Here is a 25743-nt window from a genome sequence, read left to right as displayed (position 1 = left end):
TGTTTACTATGTATTTCTAGGCTTCCTTATATTGCAACCCGTCACATCGTTATATATATATATATATATATATATATATATATATATATATATATATATATATATATATATATATATATATATATATATATATATATATATATATATATATATATATATATATATATATATTTGAATACGTTTTTATTTATGTAATTCTGTTGATATGACTATCATCAAAGAGAAGGTATTTACTGAATATGAAGAAAATGGAAATGTTCCTGACTTTTTATAATAATATCTGGTCATCATAGCCTCGTTCTCTACCCACATCAAAGTTCTGAAATAGAGAATAAATAGGTAAGCGAAAACATAAAACCAGGTTAGTATCCCCGGGGAACGTGTGCACATGTGTGAGTTTGTACTATTGTACACACGCGCACACACACACACACACACACACACACACACACACACACACACACACATACACACACACACACATACACACACACACACACACACACACACACACACACACACTTCCTGACTCGGAGAGAATTGTTGGCATCAATCTTGCATTCCCAGAGTGCATCTGTATTGCAGGAGTCAGCTTATGGAAGGCCTCAGCCGTGCAACTGGATATGAGATGAATATATCAAACACAGCGCGTGAGATGTTCCTGACTCACTCTATCTGAGGGAAGGAGGGAAGCTAAATGTATACAGGGACTGCAATGTTTATATATGACACATAAACACAATCGAAGCTCAGCTTCATCTTCTTCTGACTCACTCTTTATTCATTTCTTCCATTCCCACAGTTCTTGTCGAGTCTAGTACCTCTGCATTCGATGTTATTGTTATTTTTCTCTTTCATTTTCATTCGTTAGTATCATCCTTGCTTTTACACTCTTACTATTAATCATTCAACACCTACATCATTCATTTCCTCCTTCATTTACACTCAGATCCCGTTAGATATTCAGAAAATTTAGGCCATTTATGCAAACGTCTATGTATTTATTCATTATTCTAAGCAATTTTCAAAGCTTCAACATTATCATTCATTCTTCATAACTTACAGTATCGTTCATTTATATAACTTATTTTTTTCTGTTTACCAGAACCTTTCTTACCTCTCTGTATCATTCCCTTCTATGTTCCTCTTCATTCAACCAAACATCCATTCAGTTATTCACATTATATATCACTTTCATTTCACCTGTAATCACCTTCATCATTCATAACCTTCTTTGATTATTCAGAGTTATCGTGGATTATCCAAACTCCCGTGGTCTCCATGTGTACAATTCATTTATCACAATAACCGCTGATTCCCCAGAGTTGTTTAATAACAAATATAACTACGGCAGTAACTTATGGTGTCCTGGGTTATGAATTATTTCTTGACCCTAACCATATTCCTGTTCAGTTATCGACCGTTTCTTTCATCTATTTCAAGTTATTGTTTCAGTGGCCTAAAATACCACTAAAGAGGAACCTTTCATCCTAGCCATCCAAATACCTCTCTATTTACCTAGTTCCTCCCTCCATGGCAGACTGCTCTCTGTGGTAGATCCAGTTATGATTCATTACATAGCCTCCATTATAGCCACCCCTTGCTCTCCATTAGTCTCCCCTCATCCCAACCCTTACCTCCAGGTTACTCCCACTAGTCCCTCCAACCTCCCCTAGATCTCCATTTCTGACTCCGCTGACGTGACCCAACGTTAGCGTCCATCTGTGGAAGACGTTGATCGCCCAGTACCTCGCCATAGCCATGATGAAGGAGGTCCTTCTCCATTTCCAAGATATATTCCAGTTTATACGGGAATTTGAGAATAGCTTTTCCTACATCGAACCCAATATTCTTCTTGGTCCTTCTATAGTACTTATTCGTTCCTTTATCTTATATTTTCCTCTCTCTCTTCTTCTTCTCCCTCTTGTCTTATCTTTCATTCTCTTCTTCGTGTGATCAGTGAGATACACTGAGTTCCTCTCTTATCTGCGATTCCCTGTCTGTCAGTGTCGGTAGTGGTCGCCCACTGACGTGCTGACATGATGCAGGGAGAGAGAGAGAGAGAGAGAGAGAGAGAGAGAGAGAGAGAGAGAGAGAGAGAGAGAGAGAGAGAGAGAGAGAGAGAGAGAGAGAGAGAGAGAGAGAGAGAGAGAGAGAGAGAGAGAGAGAGAGAGAGAGAGAGATGCATTACAGTGGTTGTCAAGTTCCCTAACCTTGACTAGGATGCTGTTTTTTCTCTCTGCCATACAGACACGTGGGGTACTGGCATGCAGTCCCCAAACACACACTTGCGCCACAATACACACAAAACCCGACGTAACTCAATTCACGCGACACTTTATTATTACCTCTAAATCATTTTGCGTTGAGCGTTACTCGCTAGTCCTGCCTAATGACAAAGTCTACTTGCATACCTGCGTAGGATGGTGCTCTCTCTCTCTCTCTCTCTCTCTCTCTCTCTCTCTCTCTCTCTCTCTCTCTCTCTCTCTCTCTCTCTCTCTCCTCTGTCGTTTCAATATGTCAGTGGGCGACCGCTCCTGACACTGATAGACAGCGAATTGGAGATACCAGAGGAACTCTCTGTATCTCACTGATCTAACGAAGAGGAGAATGAAAGATAAGACAAGAGGAAGAAGGGAAAATAAAAGATAAAGGAAGAACTGAGTAGATAGAAAGACACGAAACAAATGTAGGAGTTGCATGTAGGAAAATTTGTTCTCAGAATTCACGGATAAGTGGAAACCATCTTGAAAGAAAGAAAAGAATTTCCTACAACATAACTATGCCAATTCAGTGGGCGAGCGGCTTCCTCCACAGACGGACGCTGACGTGGGGTCATGTCACTAGGTTCAGACTTGGAGTCCTCAGGGGTTAGGGGGACTAGTAGGATAAACCTGGAGGTAAGGGGTAAGGGGACTAATGGAGACTAAGGGGCGGCTATTCGGGAGGTTGTGTAACGAGTCATAACTGGATCTACCGCGGAAGATTGTTTGTGATGGGGAAAAAGGCTGGATAAATGGAGTGGGGCTCTGCATGGCTGGAGAGGGACGTTCTTGGGTAGTGAACCTGGCAACTGGCAACAACTGGCATGAACGTGAAGTAACTGGAAAGAATCTTGGCTACCTGAAGATGATCGTGGCCAGGTGGAGATGATGATCATTAATCTAAAGCATAAGTCACCCCAGAGAAACCTTTGTGTTGATAAAAGATTATATATATATATATATATATATATATATATATATATATATATATATATATATATATATATATATATATATATATATATATATATATATATATATATATGTATATACATAACGTACCAGCTTTTTTTCTTATAATCTCCTCTGTATTACCTCTCCTCTTCATCTCTTTGTCCTCTCATTCTTCCGTTCAGATCCTGTTTTCTACCCATTTATCCATCTGTTTTCTTCCATCCCTTATCTTCCCTTGCCTCCTCTGCCTTCAGATCCTTCCCCATGGTGAAGTACCCCACCTCGTCCCCAGCTCGCCACTACTGATCAGGCAGGCTGGGGTAACTTCGCTAAAAGTTTAAGTTTCCGCACTGCTGACTTGAGGGTAAAAGTTTCGTCCCATGGACGCAATCAAGTTGGTGTGGGAATGAAACGCTCAGGACCCGGGCAACAACTAGGTCCTTTGTATGGCTAATCAGGTCTATTACGTATGCACTTCCCTCACACAACTTTACACTCTACCTTTATTGAAACATAAAACAGATTCGTTATACGGTTTTGCAACTTCATTCTATATATATATATATATATATATATATATATATATATATATATATATATATATATATATATATATATATATATATATATATATATATATATACATGTGGACAAAGTCAGTAAAGGTATTTCGGATTGGCTTTAAACTTGGTATAAATGTTAGCTATAAATAAAGAACACAATCTGAGCACTTTTCCCGCGCTTTACTTCTCAGAAAACAATACTTTTTTCCGTGTATACATCACGGACCACGTCCGGCACGAGGCACACCCGCCACACTGATCGCACGGACCACCACTTAGTGGGGGTCTGGGGAGGGGGAGGGGGTGGGCTTCTGGGGTCTGGAGGGCTGGAGTGGGCGATGGCAGTGCAGGGGTTGAGGGTTCGGGTCAAGGGAAGGCCTTACGAGGAGGCGTTGGGTGGCGGCGGGGGGAGGTGGTTAGGGTAGTAAAGAACCGTGGTAGGGAAGGAGTTGCAAGGGGCGGGAGCCTGGAGGTGGAGTGAGAGAGAGAGAGAGAGAGAGAGAGAGAGAGAGAGAGAGAGAGAGAGAGAGAGAGAGAGAGAGAGAGAGAGAGAGAGAGAGAGAGAGAGGGTTCTTAACTGCAGAGATATGACAGAAAACAGAAGGAAGTATAGATGACATAAACCAATGCTGGAATACCAGTTTGAGCGACAGGTAGGTATCAACCTTACCTGGAGGACAACCAGCTTTACAAATATTGTGGAACAGTTTATATTCCACGAGGAAGATTCACGACGAAATTTGTCATGTAAATACATGACAAGGAAGACAACGGTGACGTATGTACCATCTTACTTTTATTACGTGAGGCTGATAGTGTTGGTCAGGGATGACTGACCTGTATGATAACTTGTCTACGACTCCCAAGGATCCTTCACTGAACAGAACCAGGATATGTTTGACTTCTCAAGAAATTGTCGAAGCCAAAGAGTAAATATGTATGTAATATCCTTCAATGAATAACCTTGTCATAGACTATTAAGTGATCTACTGTTTGGTATACTTTCCTATCTCATTTACACCACACGGATATGGGAAGAGAATGATAAGAAATGAATCCAGACTGAGGAAATGAGAATGAACCTACGATGCTTTAAGAATGCATGAGGAATATCTCCACCTGAACCACCAGGAGACTGATGGTGATTGAGAAATATTGAGAAGGTCACAGGGTGGGCGGCGGTGAGGAAGACAAACACTGACGAAGACAAAGGAAGATTGGTTTCAGGGTATGGAGGGTGAGGGGTACTGATTGGCCACAGGGAGGGAGGGTAAGTAGTATCGATTAGCTTCAAGGCGCGAGGGTGAGGATACTGATTGGGTTCAGGTTGTGTGGGGGGTGAAAGTTTGAGTCTATGGGAAAAATCATCAGCTTCGCCCACCATTAGAAAGTCGTCTGAAATAATAATAAAGAATAATCATATCGCGTTTATCTACTTCCACGGATTTTGATGATCTCCTCACCGACTATCATCACATTTTCTGACGCTCCGTCCACAGCTGAGATAAGATTCTAATCACCTGGAAAGCCCCAAGACCTTCAGGCTCCTGGCCGCCATGCCGAGGTGTCCACCTTCATGGATGGGTCTCTTTCAGTCGGCCACTGACGGCGAGGATCAAAGCTATCGACTTTAGCCGTCCTCACCTGCATCATGTTTCCCCACACTTGACGCACAAACACTCTCGCTAATACTTCCTTGCTTCCTGCACCAGGAGTCCTCTCCGTCCTTATGAGGCTCCTGCAGGACTTAGGAACTTGGACACGTAAACCGGTTGTGACCACAGGTCATAAAGTGTTGTATATATAAGTAAAATGGATCTAAGTACATGTATACATAAGTAAAATATATCTATCTTAAGTACTGTGTGTTTCCAATGTCAACATATTTCCTAAAGATACTTTCCTTTTCAGGAATAGCCTAATTAGGAAGGTCCAGAGGTTTCCCTCACCTCATCTTCTCAAAAACGTAAGACTGATAACATTTCTTTCTTGCGAGTTCCTACAAATAGTTGATATTTCACGCTGGTGTTTACAGTTTGGTAGAGGTTTCCAGTGAGACTCAGCGACTCAACAACGTTTTTCAGTTGGAAGAATGACTCGGTAAATGTTTACAGGAAAACAAATGTATCTGAAACAGCCTAAAAGAAGAAAAACAACTGCACAAAGAAAAGGTATTTTCTGTTTTTTCTCGGAAATCTTAATAAACTATTTGAAGAAATTCTCATCACAAATGTTACAATAAAAACGTTTGTTCTGTAATCATACTGTTATATAATCTGTAATCATACTGTTATATAGTCTGTAATCACACTATTATATAATATCAAACGAAATTCCGAAAAGCGTTGCATTTTGACTCAGAATACATCATGACAAACAAGGTGTTTCCCAACCTCACAGAAAAACCTGCAACACAGATATAATTCTTAGTTTCTCCCAACGAATTTGAAACACCGCAACACAAGGAACACAAGAACACTTGACATCAGCAGGATCTAGACACAAGAGGAGAGGGGGAAGAGGAGGAGGAGCAGGAGGTGTCTGCTCCCTTCACCAGTAGCCCCCACCACCTCTGTAAGCCTCCAACACTCCAGCAGCCTCCAACCAGCAGCCTCCAACACCCCAACAGCCTCCAACACCTCAGTTACCCCCACCTTCCCAGCAGACTCCACCATCCCAGCTGCCTACAACACCGTATCAGCCTCCAACACTCCACCATGATGGCCACCACCTACCAAGGCCGAGCTCATCTGTTGTGGCTGCTCCTCTGCTGCTGCCTAGGTAAGTCTACTTTCTACCTCCTCCCCTGATGGACACATACATCTCAATAGGTCTACCTAACCTGTAGGAGAAAGGGATTTGCTGGTATTTTTTCTGTTTCTCTTCTTCACCTGAATCATTTTTTGACTGTACGTCAGTAACTTCATTTCCTATTTTGTCATTCGATTGACAGCAAACATGTTGACTTAAACATCAAGAACATTTACTACAATGTGTTTTGAATTCAAATTTGAAGTTTACCGTCCTTATTTTGTAATGATATATGAAACATGTGCTCCACAATATCACTGTTTTCGGTGCAGTGTGTTCCACTAGACGAGTCTCACTTGATACACACTTCACGTCAGGCTGAACTGCCCTACAGCCTACACCCCTCACAAGACCCATAACTACGGCCTTACATATACCTACTAGACTTTTTCTTCTACTATGAACATCTGTTTACCTTTCCATCCATTTTTCAGACGGTTTTATGAGAAGGTATTTGAATATTCTATATTACATCGTGGATGTACACAAAATGAATAAAAAGCTTACCTTACGAAAGTCACAGGTCACCTGGTATGAAGGTCACGGGTCACCTGGCATGAAGGTCACAGTTCACCTGGCATGAAGGTCACAGGTCACCTGGCATGAAGGTCACAGGTCACCTGGCATGAAGACACTTCTAGCCTGGTCGTTACCTGAGTCATCTGAAAAGATATAAACAACTGGACTTAAATACGGTCCTGAGGTTCACTCCTGATATTTCTTACGTGTCTGGTAATGCTGTCGAAAAGGTATTCAGTATCAGCAGAGTTTCATGGATGCGAGATTATTAAATTCACATGACTCAGAAATGTTGGAAATTACTACACTTATTGAAGAAAATATTTAGGACGGACTGTAGACCAATTTCGAAGCTCATCTTTAAAAATACATTTTTTTTCTATCTTGAAATCTAATTTTCGCAATTCATGCATTTCATAGTGAGTTTGGAAACATTAGACAGGCATTTTTGCCCATTCTTTTAACGGACAACCTTGCAATTAAAATTACAAATGTCAAACCATCAGAATTACAATCACTCTATGAATATTAAACAAGGTATCATATTAGTAGTACAAAAAATATAAAATGATGTATTTTATGCCAAGCTTCTCTGTAATATTCCATGCCACCCCAAACATTACTCATCCCCCTCAAAGGCGAGGCAAACCAAACCAAACTCTTTTCCACGACTCCACGAAAAATATATCTTCTGGAACGTCACCTGGGATGAAGGTATATTTCACAATAAAGACCAGAGGGAACCTCGGCCAACAAGGCACCGGCCGGCCGTCCTAAATCTTGGGGAAATGAAAGAGTGATATTCCTGTGTACTATTGACACTGGCCAGGTCCCGCACCGCACTGGAGGGACTGCTCAGCGGCAACCAATAATATAATGGTAGCATCACTTTCACTCACGATATCCAGCAAGGACTCCGACATTTCTTATGAGATTTTTTGGTGGGGATTTTCTGTACCAAGTGTCTTGTGGATGTCTGTCGATTATCATCAGTTCCTGGACGGATATCTAGCAGGGAGGATGGTGTTTTCTGAGCAATTTTCATGATTTTCTCGGCGTCTGGTACATGGTCATATCATGATACTCATCATATCACTAGTGATGATACACATCATGAGTTTCATCTTTGTCTTGACCAATATTCATCACGGTCTTTCATATCTAGGGAGACCCTCTGGTGATGGACGTCCTCATGCCTACAAACATATGGATTATTCATAGTGTTTTCATTATACATAATAGTCTTTCATGCTGTCACTATAGTGTCAGGGACAAACGAACAATTGCTTCATATACAAACACCCAGTCTGCAGTCGTCACATATGATATAGCCTACATCATCCTGATCCCTCTTCCTCACACTCTTTAACACAGTCTCACACAGCACAATCCTCATCAGAAAAGCCATCCCTGTTTTTGTCCTCTTTGATCCTCTCACTAAGCCCACTCTTGCCCCTTGAACACTCACGAACCCCTTGAGCCTCTTGCTCCTCAGCTTTGTGTCACTCTCAGCCAGAACATCCAGGTTACTCTCATCAAACATAGCACTTGTCTCTCAATTCTTTTCATCCATGTTTCAACCAAGTACATTCAGACAGCCTCGCCTGGGCCTTAGAGGTAAAGTCTTCTCCATCCTCTGTTTGTGGTTTTTAATATAATGTTATTATACAGAAGGGTTTCCAAACTTCTGCTCCTGGCCTTGTTAGTCTCATCACCTGACACGAAGCAGATACGTGGGTAGTATTGCTTGTTCCCCATCCCGGCGGGGGAGGTGTTTTATGCTCTAATATTTGGATTCCAACATAAACACACAACCCAGATGGAGAACTGGATTTGCTTATTTTCTTTTCTACAACTCAGGACTAAATGCTTGCATGAAACATAAAACGAACGTAAATTAATCTCCATTTTTCACATTACCTCAGCATCCTATTTTCTCAAGTAACGTGGCCTGGCTGGAGGGTCGCAGGCAGTTCCAAGTCTTTACGTAAAAGATTTCAACATCATAAACCTACAGCGACAACGAACACTATATTGGCTTAGCGTAGCAACGTGAACCCAAAGTGAACCCAAAGTGGGTTATCGTTCTTGACCGAGTCATAAGTTCATCATTACCTACAGTGGACACAAGAATCCTATTTAGGTATCACAGTTTGTTTTTATACAGGGATGTTTGTGGTACGTCATCAACGGAGGAATGAACAAAAATTGTGGCTGAGGATCTGAGGTAGTGTATCGCCTGGTTCCTTTGACACAATAAATTTATACTTTAATCGTTGATCTGTGGCAGCTCTGCCCCTCAACAGGGACAAGATTTGTGCCAGGAAGATTCTATCAATTTCACGAGTAAGACACTTGTCTTAACATCCCTAGTTGATACCTGAAATTTAATTCAATTCTTAAAAGCGGAAGAATACGTATCATTCAAGGCGGTGAAGAAGTCACTTTGTTGTGAAGAGATTTAAAGAATTATACGTAACTTTACGAATACACATAGAATGACAGGCTGGACTCAAGTTGTGCAAAAGAGAAACACTTATTCTAAAAAAGAAAGTCGGTTTTGATCTCAACTACAAAAACCTGGTTATAAAATCGTAATGCTCTACAAGTATGACCTTAATCTCATTTACATGTAAAAGAGGTAATTAGATGGGCCGCCTTGTTAGAATACAATTACTTTCAGGTCAGTGTCTCTCCTTCTCTGTGGCGCCCGGTGAAGACTCGGGTCCCTGGGTTGGCTAATGTGGAAGTTCAGAGAGGTTAACACCTCGTGTTCTCTCCACCAAAATTATAATAGAAAACTACAATCGTGCATCTTGACCAGGCTTTTGAGAGTTTAGAATTTGGTGTAAGAGTTTGTCCTTCGTGCTGTTCATAACGTCGAATAAAGATCTGGACTTGTTTTTTGTTGTACTTTAGCTAATCAGTTATATCACTAAGTTTACATTATAGGGAGATAAAGTTTTTAAAGTCAGACATTCGAGATGTTTAGATTTCAGGATGTAAATACTGAATACTGAAGTTGACTGAAGATCAAACGGGTGTAGTTATACGGAGGCCTTGATGACGGAGGCCTTGATGACGGAGGCCTTGATGAGAGAATACTGTTATTTCTTATTCTTAGCAACGTTTTGTATTTATGATAATGTTAACCACAGGATGTACAGAGCAGTTCGTGTAACCCTGTGTGCTGGAGGATTCTGAGCTTCGAGTCATGATTTTCAGTGTTGCTTACATTTGGAAATATATTGTTGACAAACTCACTGTGAATTCAAAAGCATTTCTTAAAAATGATTAAAGATCAATATTTATATGTGAATCTTACAAACTTAACCTTATATCTAGATATCAGGTATTGCATGGAAATGTCAACTGTACTTCAGAAATGTATTTCTATATGAATGTGACGCTTCCCAAATGATCCTAAAACAGTGATCGTCAGCCAAGTTATCGTGCTATAACAAGATAAAAGATGAACCGTATGATATCGTCTCCCAGCGAGTGACTTAACGTAAACTGAAAAATTTTCTCCACACAACCGACTGACCGACACATAGACAACAACTCACCTGCTCCTTCTCACACTGAGGGGATAATCCTTCCCTCTCCTCCAGCACAGGGGGTAATCCTTCCCTTTCTTACTCCAGCACCAGGTGTATTACTATTCCACTGGAGCGACCTCACTACTGTTAAATATTTGTAATCTGTGTTTTCTGGATCTCAGTTATCATTACAAAGCTTATTACAAAGCTTATAATACAGGTATTCAGGAGAGCAAAGGCTGTGCAACGCTTCACACAGCGACCCTCAGATTTCTTCAATAATCATATATATATATATATATATATATATATATATATATATATATATATATATATATATATATATATATATATGTATATATATATATATATCTGGAGATCAAGTCTTTGCACACTAAACTCTCTCATCATCTGGAGACAAAATAGTTCAAGTTCCTCCAGCTGACCAGCGACCCTAGCTGCTGGAGATTCCCTCATTTTCCTAGATAATCCTCCTCCCTGGTAGAGTAATTCTCCCATCCTGTAGTTGGAGCAAGTTGATGCTACTGTAACTACGCTAATGTTCGCCTCTGCGTCCCCCTCCTGCCGTACTCTGGTCGAGTCTCTCAACTGGCGAGGGATGAGGATAATGGGACCCCTGAGCTGGCCATACAACACACCCCACACTGCTACTCCTCCTGCCAATGTTGATGGGTTCCCCTCTGTGTGTGTGTGTGTGTGTGTGTGTGTGTGTGTGTGTGTGTGCCACTTAGCACGTCAATTTTCGGAAGATTTCTACAACTGTTTCTATATTTCTGACAGACCTTTTCTGAATATTCATTCTATTTACCTATATTCTCAAACGCTGACTTTATTTCTTCCTCTCCCGTAGATCATTTTTGTGATGCTTGTCTGTAAGGAGGAATTTACTTGGAGGATCAAGAGATCATCCTTGATGTTTTGTGAGGTTTGAAAGAAGTTTTTGGCGTGAGTGTTCTTACGACAGTGTTGACATTGACTTTAAAATCTCCCTTTTCCTCACATTTTCTTCTTGAAATGAAAAAATCAAAACCTTAGATTACGTCTCTGAGATTGCTTTTAAGGTTTCCGGTCAGTGATCTTTCAATACATCTGCCTATATACATAATCAATGGCCTATAAACACATGTATACACACACAGTAGCTCATACACGCATACATACATCCTCACACAAAGATACAAAAACACAGACGAGCATACATATACACACACAACTAATAAGCAAGGAAAAATACAAAAATGCCCCAAATTAAACACACACACACACACACACACACACACACACACACACACACACACACATACACAGTGTAACAATTTCAGCAGGTCGAAGCAAGCACTCTGCACAGACATTACCAAATGGTACTTCGAGGACAATTAGACGCTCTGAATAGCTGTACGAGCACCTGCCGCAGGTAAATGGGAATGTCAGTTTAAGGAGTTTAAGTGGCGATAGGACAGTCCCACCTCTAACAAGCGACGTGTTGTAACGAAACACTGGCTGAGTCCCGCCGGCTGGGTCATCCACATGAAACAATATGTGGGTGATTCTCTGAGTGACCCACTTCGGGCCTTAGGTTTCTGTGATGACGATAATTAAAGCAGAGATGTTTCTGATTATCTCAAGATAAAACAAGAATCTGCTATTTGAATGATAGACTTTGCAGATGTTTTGTTAAGAGGAATAAAGAGTTTCATTCACAATATCTCACATGATCCATTTAAATGATAAATGATCATATCAAATTTAGATGTGCGTCATTAAAGGTAAGGTGGTTAGAAAGAAAAGAACTGCTCAATATTTTAATCATATTTCAACTTTAATTTCAGACTATTAATGATAACATGAGTTACATCTCAGCTGAGGCGAGGGGAGAACATGAAACTGCTTTCCTGCTTCAGTTTCATAATTTCAGTGATTTTATCTTTCATTCCTACACGAGAAGCCCAAATCTTTGATGCCACACCAGGTTTATTTCATACTTTAAGCAAAATAATCATCTTCATTTGCGATACTTTTTCTTAAAACATTTTTCTTTTACAAAATCTATTTATGTTTAGGATCATGTTTCGGTTATGATAACATTTTCTAATGCCCATAACTTCTATGGGATGATATGAAATCAACTGTGTGTAACATGTTCGTCTGGGATATGACCACCATCCCAGTCTTGTACTGGGATATGACCACCATCCCAGTCTTGTACTGGGATATGACCACCATCCCAGTCTTGTACTGGGATGTTCTCTTGGGATTCCGTTATCCACTACTCCAACCAGTACTGAGACGTTTCCTGGGGTGGTCCTACCCCCACCCCCCACTATCCCAGTTTCTACTGGGATAAAAATGAGGCAACAGGGATACATCTCAGACTACAATGCTGCCTCAACCATTGTATTGCACTCTTTATGACACTTATAAACATTACAACTGATCGTGTTGTAATTTTCCACAGACAAACAGAAAAGATGGACAGAAAACAGAAAAGAAATGACAACAGGTGCGTATATCAACACACACACACACACACACACACACGTTTCCACATGAACAAAGCAAGAGTAATTGCAACGTTGCATAGATGTAAGTGGAAAGCAAATGAAAAACAACCAAAGCCTTTGCTCTGCAGTGGCTGGCGTTGCAAAATACGAGTCTGAAGGGTCTGTGTTGGAGTTCCAGCCAGGGTGTCCGGCTCACAGCTACCCCTAATGTTCATCCTCTCGTTTCGTTCATCTTTTAGTTCGTCAATCCATACGTACCCAGCATTTACACACACACACACACACACACACACACACACACACGCATATATATATATATATATATATATATATATATATATATATATATATATATATATATATATATATATATATATATATATATATATATATATATATATATATATATATATATATATATATATATATATATGTATATATAATCATTACATATTCATATTTTTCATTGGTAATTGTCTCGAAAATACACTACAGTTGATCACCTACAGAAGGTAAGTAACCGTTGACTCAGTCATTTTTCAGACAGGCTATTGTATGCAGGCGGAGGCCAGCTCAGGGATGCCGCCAGGCAGTGATTTTGAACCAATACATTTTGAATCCGCGTGATAACAACACACTGCAGACACGAACATGTAATTCAACTACAACTGGGACGGGAATCACAGTTGATTTGTTTCGTGGTGGCGGACTTGGGCCGGTTGTTTGGGATGACTTTTATCATGCGAACATTCTCACCTCATCAACTAAGTTGCTCAACTCATAGTTACAGTTCGGCTCACTTGGTTCAGCTTGGCTGTGGACGGCATCTTCCAATACAGTCGCTGGTGGTTCTGAGATTGTTTAGGTACCCACTTGTGAGTGAGCATACCTGGCGGGCATACGTCGTAAAGGTGTATATTTCTTCTATTTTAGGTTGCATCTTCATAGACTTCTGGCACAAAAGTACTTGTAAAAATCAAGAACCTAACAATTTTACTTGATAACGTGCGGATCATCATCAAATATCTAGTTTATGATTACGATCTAGTTGAGGCAACAACTGAATTTGTTCACAGATATTTTGAATGATGGCAGAGGAATGATATGTTCTTCCTAAGGTTTCTTTTCCCCAAGGAATGGCTGTGAATTCTGAGAGACAATCAAACAAATGATCTGCAGCTGTACCATGGCGCAGCTCACCAAGATTCCGCCATGAATAATTTTTACGAATTCCCTGTCACTCAACACGCCACTTATGTACAACGGACGACTCAGTAAACTCCTTCCAGTGTGTGAATCACACAACAGGTCACTTGCCTTGGTATACCGGGGGGGTAAACTCACCACTCGTCCGCTACACTTACACTCGCAGTCTACCCAGCAGCGTCACGTAACCTCATCGATCGTCGGAAGACCTGAGCAAACGCAGCCCAGAGTCGGCACACACATATTGCTGTGTGTGAGCCACATGCGCTGCATTCCAGGCCGTACTGGAGTCAGCCATTCCAGCTCGCAACGCGCACATCCCCTGCCTCTCCTCTGCTCCCTACGATGCAACCCCATCCCCCCCCCTCCACACACACACACACACACACACACAGACACACACGCACACACACACACAACTGCTAAACGCTGCACAACGACACATCCAGACGTTCTCCGTCCAGGGTACCATGTGTGCACCTAACCAACTTACACAACTTACAGAAATGCCTTCCAATCTATTCATCTATCTTATCAAATAATCGTCGCCTTGAGGGATGAGCATTAACTGTCTATCTGTCTGTTATCTGTCTCTTTATCTGTCTGTCTACATAGCTGTAGCCATGATAGATGAGCACTACCGTCTAGCCCTAACCTTACCCTTGGGTTGACAGGCGCTGGTGTGACGGACGGGAGACGGAGTCAACGTCCGGAGTTCGGTCCAGCAGCTGACACTGTGACGGTGGAGGAAGGCGAGACGGCCAAGCTGCCCTGTGTCGTCCTCCATCTGAACGACAGAGCCGTGAGTACCACCTGTCGTTCTGTAAAAGCAACGCCCTTGTGTCAGATGGCAGCAGTGATGGATGATTGACACTGTCATCTCCCTAAGAGTGAAGGTAAAAAGATACTAATCCCAGGTGAACGATGGTCCAGTCTTTGCTCCTCCTGGTATTATCACAGTAATAACAGGAAACTTGTAATTTGTTTTCCTGTTCCACTTTTGTTTATTATCACGAACGCTATCGAGTTTGTCTGTGTCACAACACTAAGCGCGTCACAACCCGGATATATATTGACTATAACCCACACGTTGTAAATAACTTGTGTTGGTTGTTTGATTCTTGTACTGATGGCTTGGCCTTAACTGGCGTACTGTCCGTTGGTAATGTACCATCACGGGAGAGAATTGCCTCTTTCCCCTGTAATGCCTTGTGGTTCGCGGGTATTACTGAGGAATTGGAATTGGATCAGAGAGAGAGAGAGAGAGAGAGAGAGAGAGAGAGAGAGAGAGAGAGAGAGAGAGAGAGAGAGAGAGAGAGAGAGAGAGAGAGAGAGAGAGAGAGAGAGAGAGAGAGAGCAGGACGTGTGCTTGTGTCATTACCAGACATTCCTCGTTCGGATAACTCTACCTCCTCCTGATCTACATTAAGAACAGCCTCCTCCTGCCTGCTTAACTCTTACAATCCACCATCTTATGACTTCCCATCCTGGAGAACACCTTCTCTCGAGGAACCTCGTCTGGAAACTCATCATCTTTACACCCGGTTAATGTACCAAGTCCTATCGGGGTTACATTATGTTATTAAATCTTTTTATGACCGCGCGAGAGCTGGGCCCACGACTGTCTAATTCTTTGAAAGCCGCTACGTCACATTTGGTCGTTGCTCCGACTCGCTTGGCAGGGTGCGACGGAGATGTGAGGTGATTGGACTCGGTGACTAATACGTAGGGGTGAGAGGTGCTTCTTGTTCGTCTGGGAATGGGGAGAGTGATGGGGTATGGTCGTGGAGCTAGAAATTGAGGTGGGAGTTCAGGAGGGTAATTAGAGAAGTGGAATTTTGAGAGCTGGAATTCAAAAGAAGGAAGGGGGTTGGCTATGGTGGCGGGGTTTGGATCAAGTGGACAGTGAACAGGGCTGGTATATGGACCAATGGAGAAAATACGTGAAGGTGGTGATAGGAACTGATGGAGCCAAGAAGGGATTGTAAAGCAGTAGGTGAGAGGGGCACATTTAAGGTCATTCCTAAGGTTACAAAGGTCATGCTATGTTAAATGGACAGACTCTACTACGTCATAAAGATCTTTATATATTCCTAACGTTAGGTTAGGTTAGGTTAGGTTAGGTACATGGGTTAGGTTAGGTTAGGTACATGGGTTAGGTTAGGTTAGGTACATGGGTTAATAAATATATAAATGAAATTGTCACTGACAAACGGAAGCTGAAAATAAAAATAATTAGATTTTTCTTTAAAAATGTAAACTCACGAAATAGAGTTATTCTGTTTAAGTTTGCCTTGATATAATGCGCGCGCGTGCGTGTGTGTGTTTATATATATATATATATATATATATATATATATATATATATATATATATATATATATATATATATATATATACATATATATATATATATATATATATATATATATATATATATATATATATATATATATATATATATATATATATATATATATAGCCAAAATGATGTAGTTCTCTGATAATTATCATGGAACTACAAAGATAATGAGGTTAATTTGCAATGGCAATTAACTTAGAGATGCTGATGACTACGTGCGAGCTGAGAGTAGGTGTTATTGATGTCAACAATACCGCCTGCTGGCACAGAGATGTTCAGGCGAGATGTTTGTAATTAGATTGGTCTCATGACGCTGAGTTAGGTACGAATAATGAGCAACACTTTATTAAATGATTGTCGTAGGTTACATATGTCCGGTACAGGACTCTTATCTAGTTTGTCGGGTTACATGTCCTTCCTCAACACTACAGTGACGTGCAGGAGAAGGTCTCAGATCTTGTCTGTAACAGGTACTGAGTACTGATCAACACTGTGTACTGAGCACTGATCAATATGGTCCCCCAGCTAAAGGTCACCAGATTGAGATGGTCATCTGGGATGGATGGAAGCCTTGTCCACAGATGGACCACTCGGGTTACATCATACTTATCCCGCGTCTACACACAAGACACAACACATCCTTAACTAGGAACATATTTCTGATCTGACTGTAGGCAGATCTTAAACTTGGTGGTGTACTCGAGGAACATGGAGATGTTAGGCATTTTTCATTTTTTCTTTGAGGCGAAACATATGTGATTCGTCTGTCTTTCCCTCGTGTGTTTCCCTCTTACGAATAAGTTGACAGATCTGGTCCCCAACTAGCTATCAAATGCGCCACCAACCTGTCCTGCAGCTTCTGTAAGTGACGTGTGACGACTGGGATAAAGACGTGACCATAACTTTCAGACGAGTGGCATCCAAATCGCTTCCAAATCTGCTACATCAGAACAAGATCCTCATTACATAATACATGCCTGACGTTGTCTTTGAAGGAGCTATCATCCGTCAGCAGAGAGAGAGAGAGAGAGAGAGAGAGAGAGAGAGAGAGAGAGAGAGAGAGAGAGAGAGAGAGAGAGAGAGAGAGAGAGAGAGAGAGAGAGAGAGGAGTTCTATCTTTTCCCTGCCACCACAACTTTCATACAGGACTACACACATGAGGGTTAGAAGATTACGGAAGAAGAGGTAGAATATACAGATGAAGGATGATTGAGACCAAAGGTGATGAGAGATGTATGTAGTTGTTCTGGATTCATAAATAAGTTCAAAGTTCGAACTGATAGTTTAAATGCGATGATTGTTGTTAAGATTCCATCAGCGTTTTCTAATGATGTGAGCATCGCTGAGCTTTGCAATTTGCGACAATGGTTGAACCGCGTTATTGAGGCTCCCTAAGATTAATCTTCACGATTCTAACACATTTCTCAGGCGAGTTGGTACATTTAAGTTTTACATCCAGTAAGATATGTTTTGTTTAAAACCATTGCGATTTACGTCACCTTCTCTTACCTTCCTCGTTTTGTAACATAAATACTATTCCTTTCAACATCCATGTCTGTTATATTTCCAGCCTAAGTTCTTGATTGTTATAGTTATGTGACTTCGCGTGAGTGTGAGCTGAAGACTGTTGTGCTGTCAGAGAAAACCTTGCCAAGTGTTTGCCGTTGATGTTATTCATGACGTAAAGTTCTATATCAACAACTTCACAAAGTCTCGTTAGGGATACCAATTACTTTTCCAAACAACATTACTCTTACTTTCTAAATCTAAGAGATGATCACCAATTGCCTTTTCATTCTGAGCTGTTGAATTCCAACAACTTTGCCGTGAGAAGTTGTATAATTGATTCACCATCTCAGATATTAACGTATTTTTCAACATGAAACATCAAGAAGACAACTCGTCCCTGCGAGCAATATATTCCCCCGAAATTCATTAATCAGATTCAGATAATCATTAATTTCCTTTTACATCAGACACAATAGTCTCTCTTCCCGGGCTATGTAATGAATATATCCGACCTGAACCCCAGACAACCCGAGCACTGTTGGTTCCAGCTCAGAAAGACGACAGATCTTCCGTCCAAGAACGTTACTGGTATGGAACTTATGGAAACTGGAATTATATGAGGCGAACTCGAACTCACTAATTCATACTTTTGGATTGTCTTATACTGGCTGGGGATTATCTAATGCTAAATCTTAGGATTAGCTGATACTCTAGATAGCTAGATAGATACATTATACATACATATATATATATATATATATATATATATATATATATATATATATATATATATATATATATATATATATATATATATATATATATATATATATATATATATATATATATATATATATATATATATATATAAATATAAACAATGGAGGACTAAGGACAGGAAGTAATGTTCGAGAAGAATAAGGGAAGAATAAAACGAGACACAAAGAGACACAACAGTACAGAGGGTTTACGACAAAGAAAGTTGGGTCAATTATGCTTGTACAGGAAGATTATAATGACCTCATTAAAACTCTACCGAGGGAGGGGTTCCCACTTGACTATAAATCATTTGTATAATCGGTTTATATGTCAGACGATGTGTATTTACACACGATCACAGGTACACATCCACATATATATTCATATATAAACCAGCACTTTATTTAACCATAATCACCCCAGGACCAATTGCTAGAGTTACCTACGACCTTTCTAAAGCTCCTACTACCCAATGCTACGCTACATCCTGCAGTAGGAAAATATAGACTCTTGGAGTGACAATTTCTTTGACAAGTGTGCACTCTCAGTGATACAGCCACGCCAAAGGTGACTTTTCACTGGCAGTTTAACCTCGAGCAGGTGGAGTCCGGAAGCACCCACACACACACACACACACACACACACACACACACACACACACACACACACACACACACACACACACACACACACACACACACACACACACACACACACACACTGCTTCTTCTTCCACTAGAAATTCAGATCAACACAACGATCATATCTGACGTAGGTTCACTATGCACATGTTTATCCGATCTAAACCTAAACATGAAGTGGGATTTAGTCACATATAACATGTTGTAGACCTTATACCCGTGATACAGTACAGTGCGGCAGTCCTTTGGTCTCTAGAGATGAAAGGGTCACCTTCCATCTGCCCTGGAAGTAGGCGGTAGTACGAGCTGGAGGTCACCCACAGAAAACCATTCATTTAAGACTACCTCAAGGACGGACCCTCGTGGCACAGGTGTGTCTAGTGAGTGTTCGTAGGAGGCAGGACCGTCTACAGCCACAGTGGTTGATGATCTTCAGGTATAGTCATCAGGCAACAAGATGAGAGCCTCTTCCGAACACTGTGGAGAGCAGCGTTTGTGTGATGGTTGTGCACCATACACAGGTGGAGACAACTGCATTAAAGAACGTAGTGTCGAGGGTGTTCACGTCACCGTCAAGTGCATACTGCCGCTCCTTCTACCACAAAAGGAAGAAGTAAACGAGAGACCTTGATGACTCTAATCTACGACGTCACTATAATACCAGACTATGCCAGGTCAAGTGACGGCACACTTCACGTACTCGAAATATCTTCTCTTGTTATATATACTTGTGTAATCCAACTTCTGGCTGCCTGTTATACATAGAAGGTACTTATGTTTGTTTGTATGAATAGCATCAGGTTTTTACCGTTGGTAAGAAAGTAAGAGAGATATCATAGGCTATGTAAAAGCAATATTACATTTACGCAGGAAGTGAGGCCTAGAGTTTTGCTGACACATTGTGATAATGTATTATGTATATATACGAGCAGCTGCAGTGACGGGTAGAAGTCCAGGAGTGGTGAGGTGGTGACCCGGTGGTGGAGTTCTGTGCTGAACGTACGAAATGGAGCACCAGCGGACCCTCCATGTTGTGGTATAGTTGATGTGGGGGATCAGGTGGGGTGGGAGGAGGCTGCAGGTGCTAGTGTTGGTGTTGGTGTTGGTGTTGGTGGTGGGGATTGTGTTGGAGGAGGCAGATGAGGAGGGCGCTTTGCACATAATGTAATTTTGGTTCAAGTGTAGCGAGCGGCGCCTGAGGCGGTGGTGGTGGTGGTGGTGCGGGGTTGCCTGGTGCGCAAGATGGTTTATGTCTACGTAGCTTGAGGGAAGCGGCAGGTAGCGAGGAGAACCAATGAAGACATATTCTCTCTCTCTCTCTCTCTCTCTCTCTCTCTCTCTCTCTCTCTCTCTCTCTCTCTCTCTCTCTCTCTCTCTCTCTCTCTTGTTCTTCCTTCAATACTGACAACTGCTGATATCATCAACGTACTCATCAACTGTTCGCTCCACTCCTCCCTCAACCTGCCCACACAACCACGAAGCTCTCCTACTGCCCATTACCATCAGCATCACCATCAGGACAATCACAATCGCCGCCACCATCACGGCTCTCACATGCTCGGCGCTTCACTAACCCATCCCTGCGAGTATGCTCCGTGAGAGGGATGCAAACACTTATCCCCCATGAGTGAGTATAGTTCCTACATCCGCTGTGCCCTATGGACGAGCCTGATCCCTGCCCTCATGTTGTCATGCATGACTTTGTTTGCCCTTCACTCCCTGCCGAGCGTCCACCTTCCTGTGGAATGTTGTGACGATCAGACAATTCTATTTTACTTGTAATGGTCATGAGAAAAGTCTTGGTAATCATACACACAAATATAGAACTTATAGATAGGACTAAGTTTCTTTCTGGTAAGCTAGACAGGTTGTCAGGGGAAAGGTTAGATGGCTAGTACGTCAAGATGGAGTGAGAGGAAGAGATAGTGAAAATCAGACGCTGGTAAATGGGAAAAGCGTGGGAAAGAAAGGGTTGAGAGACAGAGAGATACACGATGCTCAACCGTAGTATCTCACTCTCCGTATCACTCGACTCTGGACTGATCCGCAACTTGTCTTAACGACTTGTCTAATGTTTTTTCTGAAGGTTTCTGAAGCGGCGACTCCTCTGCAACTGCCAGTCTCGCTGTACAAAACACTGACAAACCTCAACATCTCCCCTGCCAGGCTCGCGACTACTTTTGTTTTGTGCCTTTTTGACGCCTCCTCGCAGGAGTACTTGAAGATGGAAGTACTCAAGTTCTTTCCGTTTTTAGTCATTTATGATAGTTATGTGTTCCTTACTTGTAAGGTACTTTTGAAGTCTCACCAGCATTTTAGTTTCAGCTCGCTGGACTAGAGGCTGTATAACGCGTCAGTATTATGTTTTGCTTCTTACGTGCATCGTGAAGACTTTCATCATAAACTTTCTATATCTCATCATGAAAGTCTACATGATCACACCGCTCATTGCTATGTCCGGCGGTACAATCACGTCAGTCTGTTCTTTGGATTCCAGCTTCCCTCTGATCATGACGTACGCCCTAGATATTATGACATTTACTTCACTTCTGATCTCCCTTCCTGCTCGGACCTTGTAAGATGTCACCATCACATTATCAATCGTTCACAGTATTATTCCACATTCATTACCCTTAACTGGAATGGTAGTTTCTTAAATCATTTCTCACAGCTTAATCTATAACTTTAAGGTATTTCCCCAGTCTGTTGCATCCTCGTACCTTTCAATGACCTTGAATGTTGTCTTCATCAGACTAATAGGACGTGAGCAGCTTGCTCAATATTTTCTTATCCAAACAGAGTACTTGAATACTTCTATAATATTTGCCATCAAACAGCCTATCTCTACTATTCCCTTGAGGTGGAACTCTGGTGCCAGGTTAGGGACCATGTTTTGCACTGTCTCCTGCCTTCCTCTGCTATATTCTTTTCTAAGTTTCTTTGTTCCTCCTTTTTCTTCTTTTTTTAAGTACTGTTTTCTAACTAAAGCCTTCCACATGTCGGCTTGCCCAAGTGCCGCCTGTGTCTTATACAAATCACATCGCTAAGCTCCTTCGCTCTTTGACATTATCTCTCACTGGTGCAACCCTTTTTCATTATCATTATGTTTTTAATCCTCTCTTGTAAGCTTTACAGATCCTTCTACCACAATTCCCTGGTTGTTCTTGGCTATATGACTCCATTTTCAACGTATGCAACATAAAAACTATTGAATCCTGTATGATTTCCTCGATTTTATCTCCTCTGTGAATCATGTTTCATTGTTGCCCATTTTATGTCCTAATTTACCAAATGATCAGACTAGCATTACATGATCATTTTTCCAGTTGCTGTATCGTGTGTGTGTGTGTGTGTGTGTGTGTGTGTGTTGTAAGCATGTATGGGCGTATCCTCCCATCTCTTCCTCTGCACCAGGAACTATCTTGCTGGTCAGTTACCCTCAGCATCTGTCTTTCCTCCGCAGGTGACGTGGCTGAGGAGCCGAGACCTGCACATCCTGACGGCCGGCCACCACACCTACTCCGCCGACCAGAGGTTCCAGGTACCTGCCACCTCCTCGTTCCTTCCTTTACCTTGTTCCTCACTTACCACACCTATCAGAGATCCAGGTACCTGCCACCTCCTCGTTCCTTCCTTTACCTTGTTCCTCACTTACCGCACCTATCAGAGATCCAGGTACCAGTTAACTCCTTGATCTTTGACTTATCACCCCCTGGCCTGGCCTGCCAGGGGTTCTAGATACCATCCACCACTTGTTCCTCCCTTTTCTGCCCCTTTACCACCACTACCACTACCAGGCACCTCTCGCTCTCTTGCTCCTCGCCTCGCCACGACCCCTTCTTGTGCCAGAGGTTCTGAGTAGTTCCTCCTATCGCCTCCTTAACTTGAGCCATTACTAATGGCTGCTCCTTTCATCTCTAGCTGCCTCACCTCCCGCCACAGAAGGAACCCGACTTCCCTCCCATTCCGCTCGTAATGCCCATGTAACCTCACGCCCCGCCTGTTGAACCTTAGGGTCATAAATCCCTTCCCGTTTCCTTTGTGATGTTTGAATTTTTGTAATTTCCTTGAAATAAAGAATAGCGATCATTGATATACAATTTCTTGGATACTTTTCCAAGGAAATTTCCGGCAGACAGATGAGATACGAAAAGTTTTGATGAACGGTAGATCTACTCTGTGTTAGGAGATAATATGAAGGTTGTGGCAGACTTCCTACCGTCAGAACTCAGTATAGTTGTTCCAAGGATCATAAAGGAGTAAGAAATAACTAAATGTCTTCCAGTGGTAAAGAACTTACAACGACGGAGAGTCATTATATGTCCTGATTACACAAAACGAAGAAAAGATACGTATGATATAGTGCAGGATTAACACAGGGATCCTCCACGTATGGCAGATGACAGAAATACAATTATGAACTATGAAGGTTTTAAGTTTGCTAAAGCTGTTCCTGTCTCAAAGACAAACACAGTGAAACAGAACCCCTGCGACATTTTGGAAACAAAAAGATATATATCTGGTCCAAAGGTTTGACTTTATGTAGAAATATGTGTGTAGGGTTCCTGATCCAACATCAGGAGCAGCAACAACATAAAGATGATCTGCCTCCCTAAAGATCCAAGAGAACCGTAGACCAGGACCCCGCACCACCACCACCACAGGATAGGCTGATGATGAACATCCGACCACCTCGTTTCCCTAGCTATTGTGTGGCGTGATACACTCATCGTTGCACCGCCAGATCTGTCGCATCCAAGACTTATTTCATGGATGATGGAAAATCACAGACCTATCTCAATCCTGATAACCTGAGATGTTTCTCTCGCACACTGTTTGCAAGTGTCAACACGCAGATGTGCAAGTGTTGGATCGGTGTGCAGAGATCAACAGTACACTGAGTTAAAGTCACAGGGTGCCTTCACCCGCTCATGGGCACACGATCCAAATTTGTATGTGCGATTAAAGAGTATAGAACAGAATCAGGCAACAATGCAAGAGAATAGAGATGATTTCTTAGCCAATTTTGATATGAACAATTGCTTTTGCTATTGATTAGCATATCTTTTTGAACGATCTTTTATCAGTGATAAATCTAGTTTTAGGATACGATTCAATGTATGCTTTCATCATGCCATCATTATGTGCCATATATCATAGTCTCTCCTGCAGGAGCACAGGGAAGTTATCATCTGAGGAAACAGGGAGGAAAAAGTTGTTGCTCAGAGACGCAAGGGAGGAGAAAATTAAGATAAGGTTGTGTACGGCGACTGTCCAGGATTGAGGGAGCTAAAGTGATTTGTCAGAGCGTCGTCATCAGCCTCCCTTATCCTGAGTTGTGTAACTCAAATCCTGCCGAGGTTGACATAGTCTACTGTTTATGATGATTACTCCAGAGAAAATAATTTGCTGAATTCATCCCTAGTAATCTTCTCGTAGTCTGTCCTGCTCAGATAAGAAGACTCGACTAAAAATAAACCCCCAAAATGGTCTGAGCAGAGAAGTGCCTCGGGAGATGTCGAGGTGTGTGGGTAGGGAAGTTCCTGTGTGGCAGACCCGTGGCATAGACATGTGGAGCAGGAGGAGGAGGAGGATGGACTTCTGAGAGATGGCAATGCTTCTAATTTCATGTCCCAACATGTATTTGAATTTCACTTCTCTTACATTATGGATAATGGACGATCATTCAATCTACGTGAAAACCGAAATGTCTATTACCATTATTATATCTTTAGTATTAACTGTTACTTATGCCAATATGTCTATCATCACCGAGGTCTCCTTACCAGTCGTCAGGGGCTGGGTTGACGTGGTCAGAACAAACATGATTCATATCCCACAATCCAGTACGTGGTCACGTGACTAACATTACGTAAGACGTCACACGCGCAGGTTACACGCCCACTCACAGCTGGGTGTGGCACAAGCTCACATGTTCCGGTGAGAGTCGAACCAACAGCCTCCAGACTAGAAAAATTTGTTGATGATTTATCAAGGTTCTGTGACTGGACTTCAACGCTGTACGTAGCCACCATGATAGCGTCCACAGGTGTAGTACCATGTGTCTGGTATCGTCAGGGTCGTACTACCA

The 25743-nt window shown here is 41.8% G+C and overlaps 1 protein-coding gene across 1 annotated transcript in view; it reads left to right on the top strand.

The window, feature by feature from the left end:
- LOC139758289 (zwei Ig domain protein zig-8-like) overlaps positions 1-25743 on the top strand; it is a 44761-nt gene that overhangs the window by 6628 nt on the left and 12390 nt on the right. The window contains exons 2-4 of the mRNA XM_071679504.1: positions 5693-6562; positions 15056-15183; positions 23116-23194. Of these exons, the coding sequence (XP_071535605.1) occupies positions 6499-6562; positions 15056-15183; positions 23116-23194 (271 nt within the window). The 5' untranslated portion in view covers positions 5693-6498. The remainder of the gene's footprint in view (positions 1-5692; positions 6563-15055; positions 15184-23115; positions 23195-25743) is intronic.

Source organism: Panulirus ornatus, chromosome 30 (assembly GCF_036320965.1).
Source record: "Panulirus ornatus isolate Po-2019 chromosome 30, ASM3632096v1, whole genome shotgun sequence".
Classification (NCBI taxonomy): Eukaryota; Metazoa; Arthropoda; class Malacostraca; order Decapoda; family Palinuridae; genus Panulirus; species Panulirus ornatus.
Note: the sequence above shows the minus strand (reverse complement) of the source record. Positions and strands in the feature narration are given on the sequence as shown.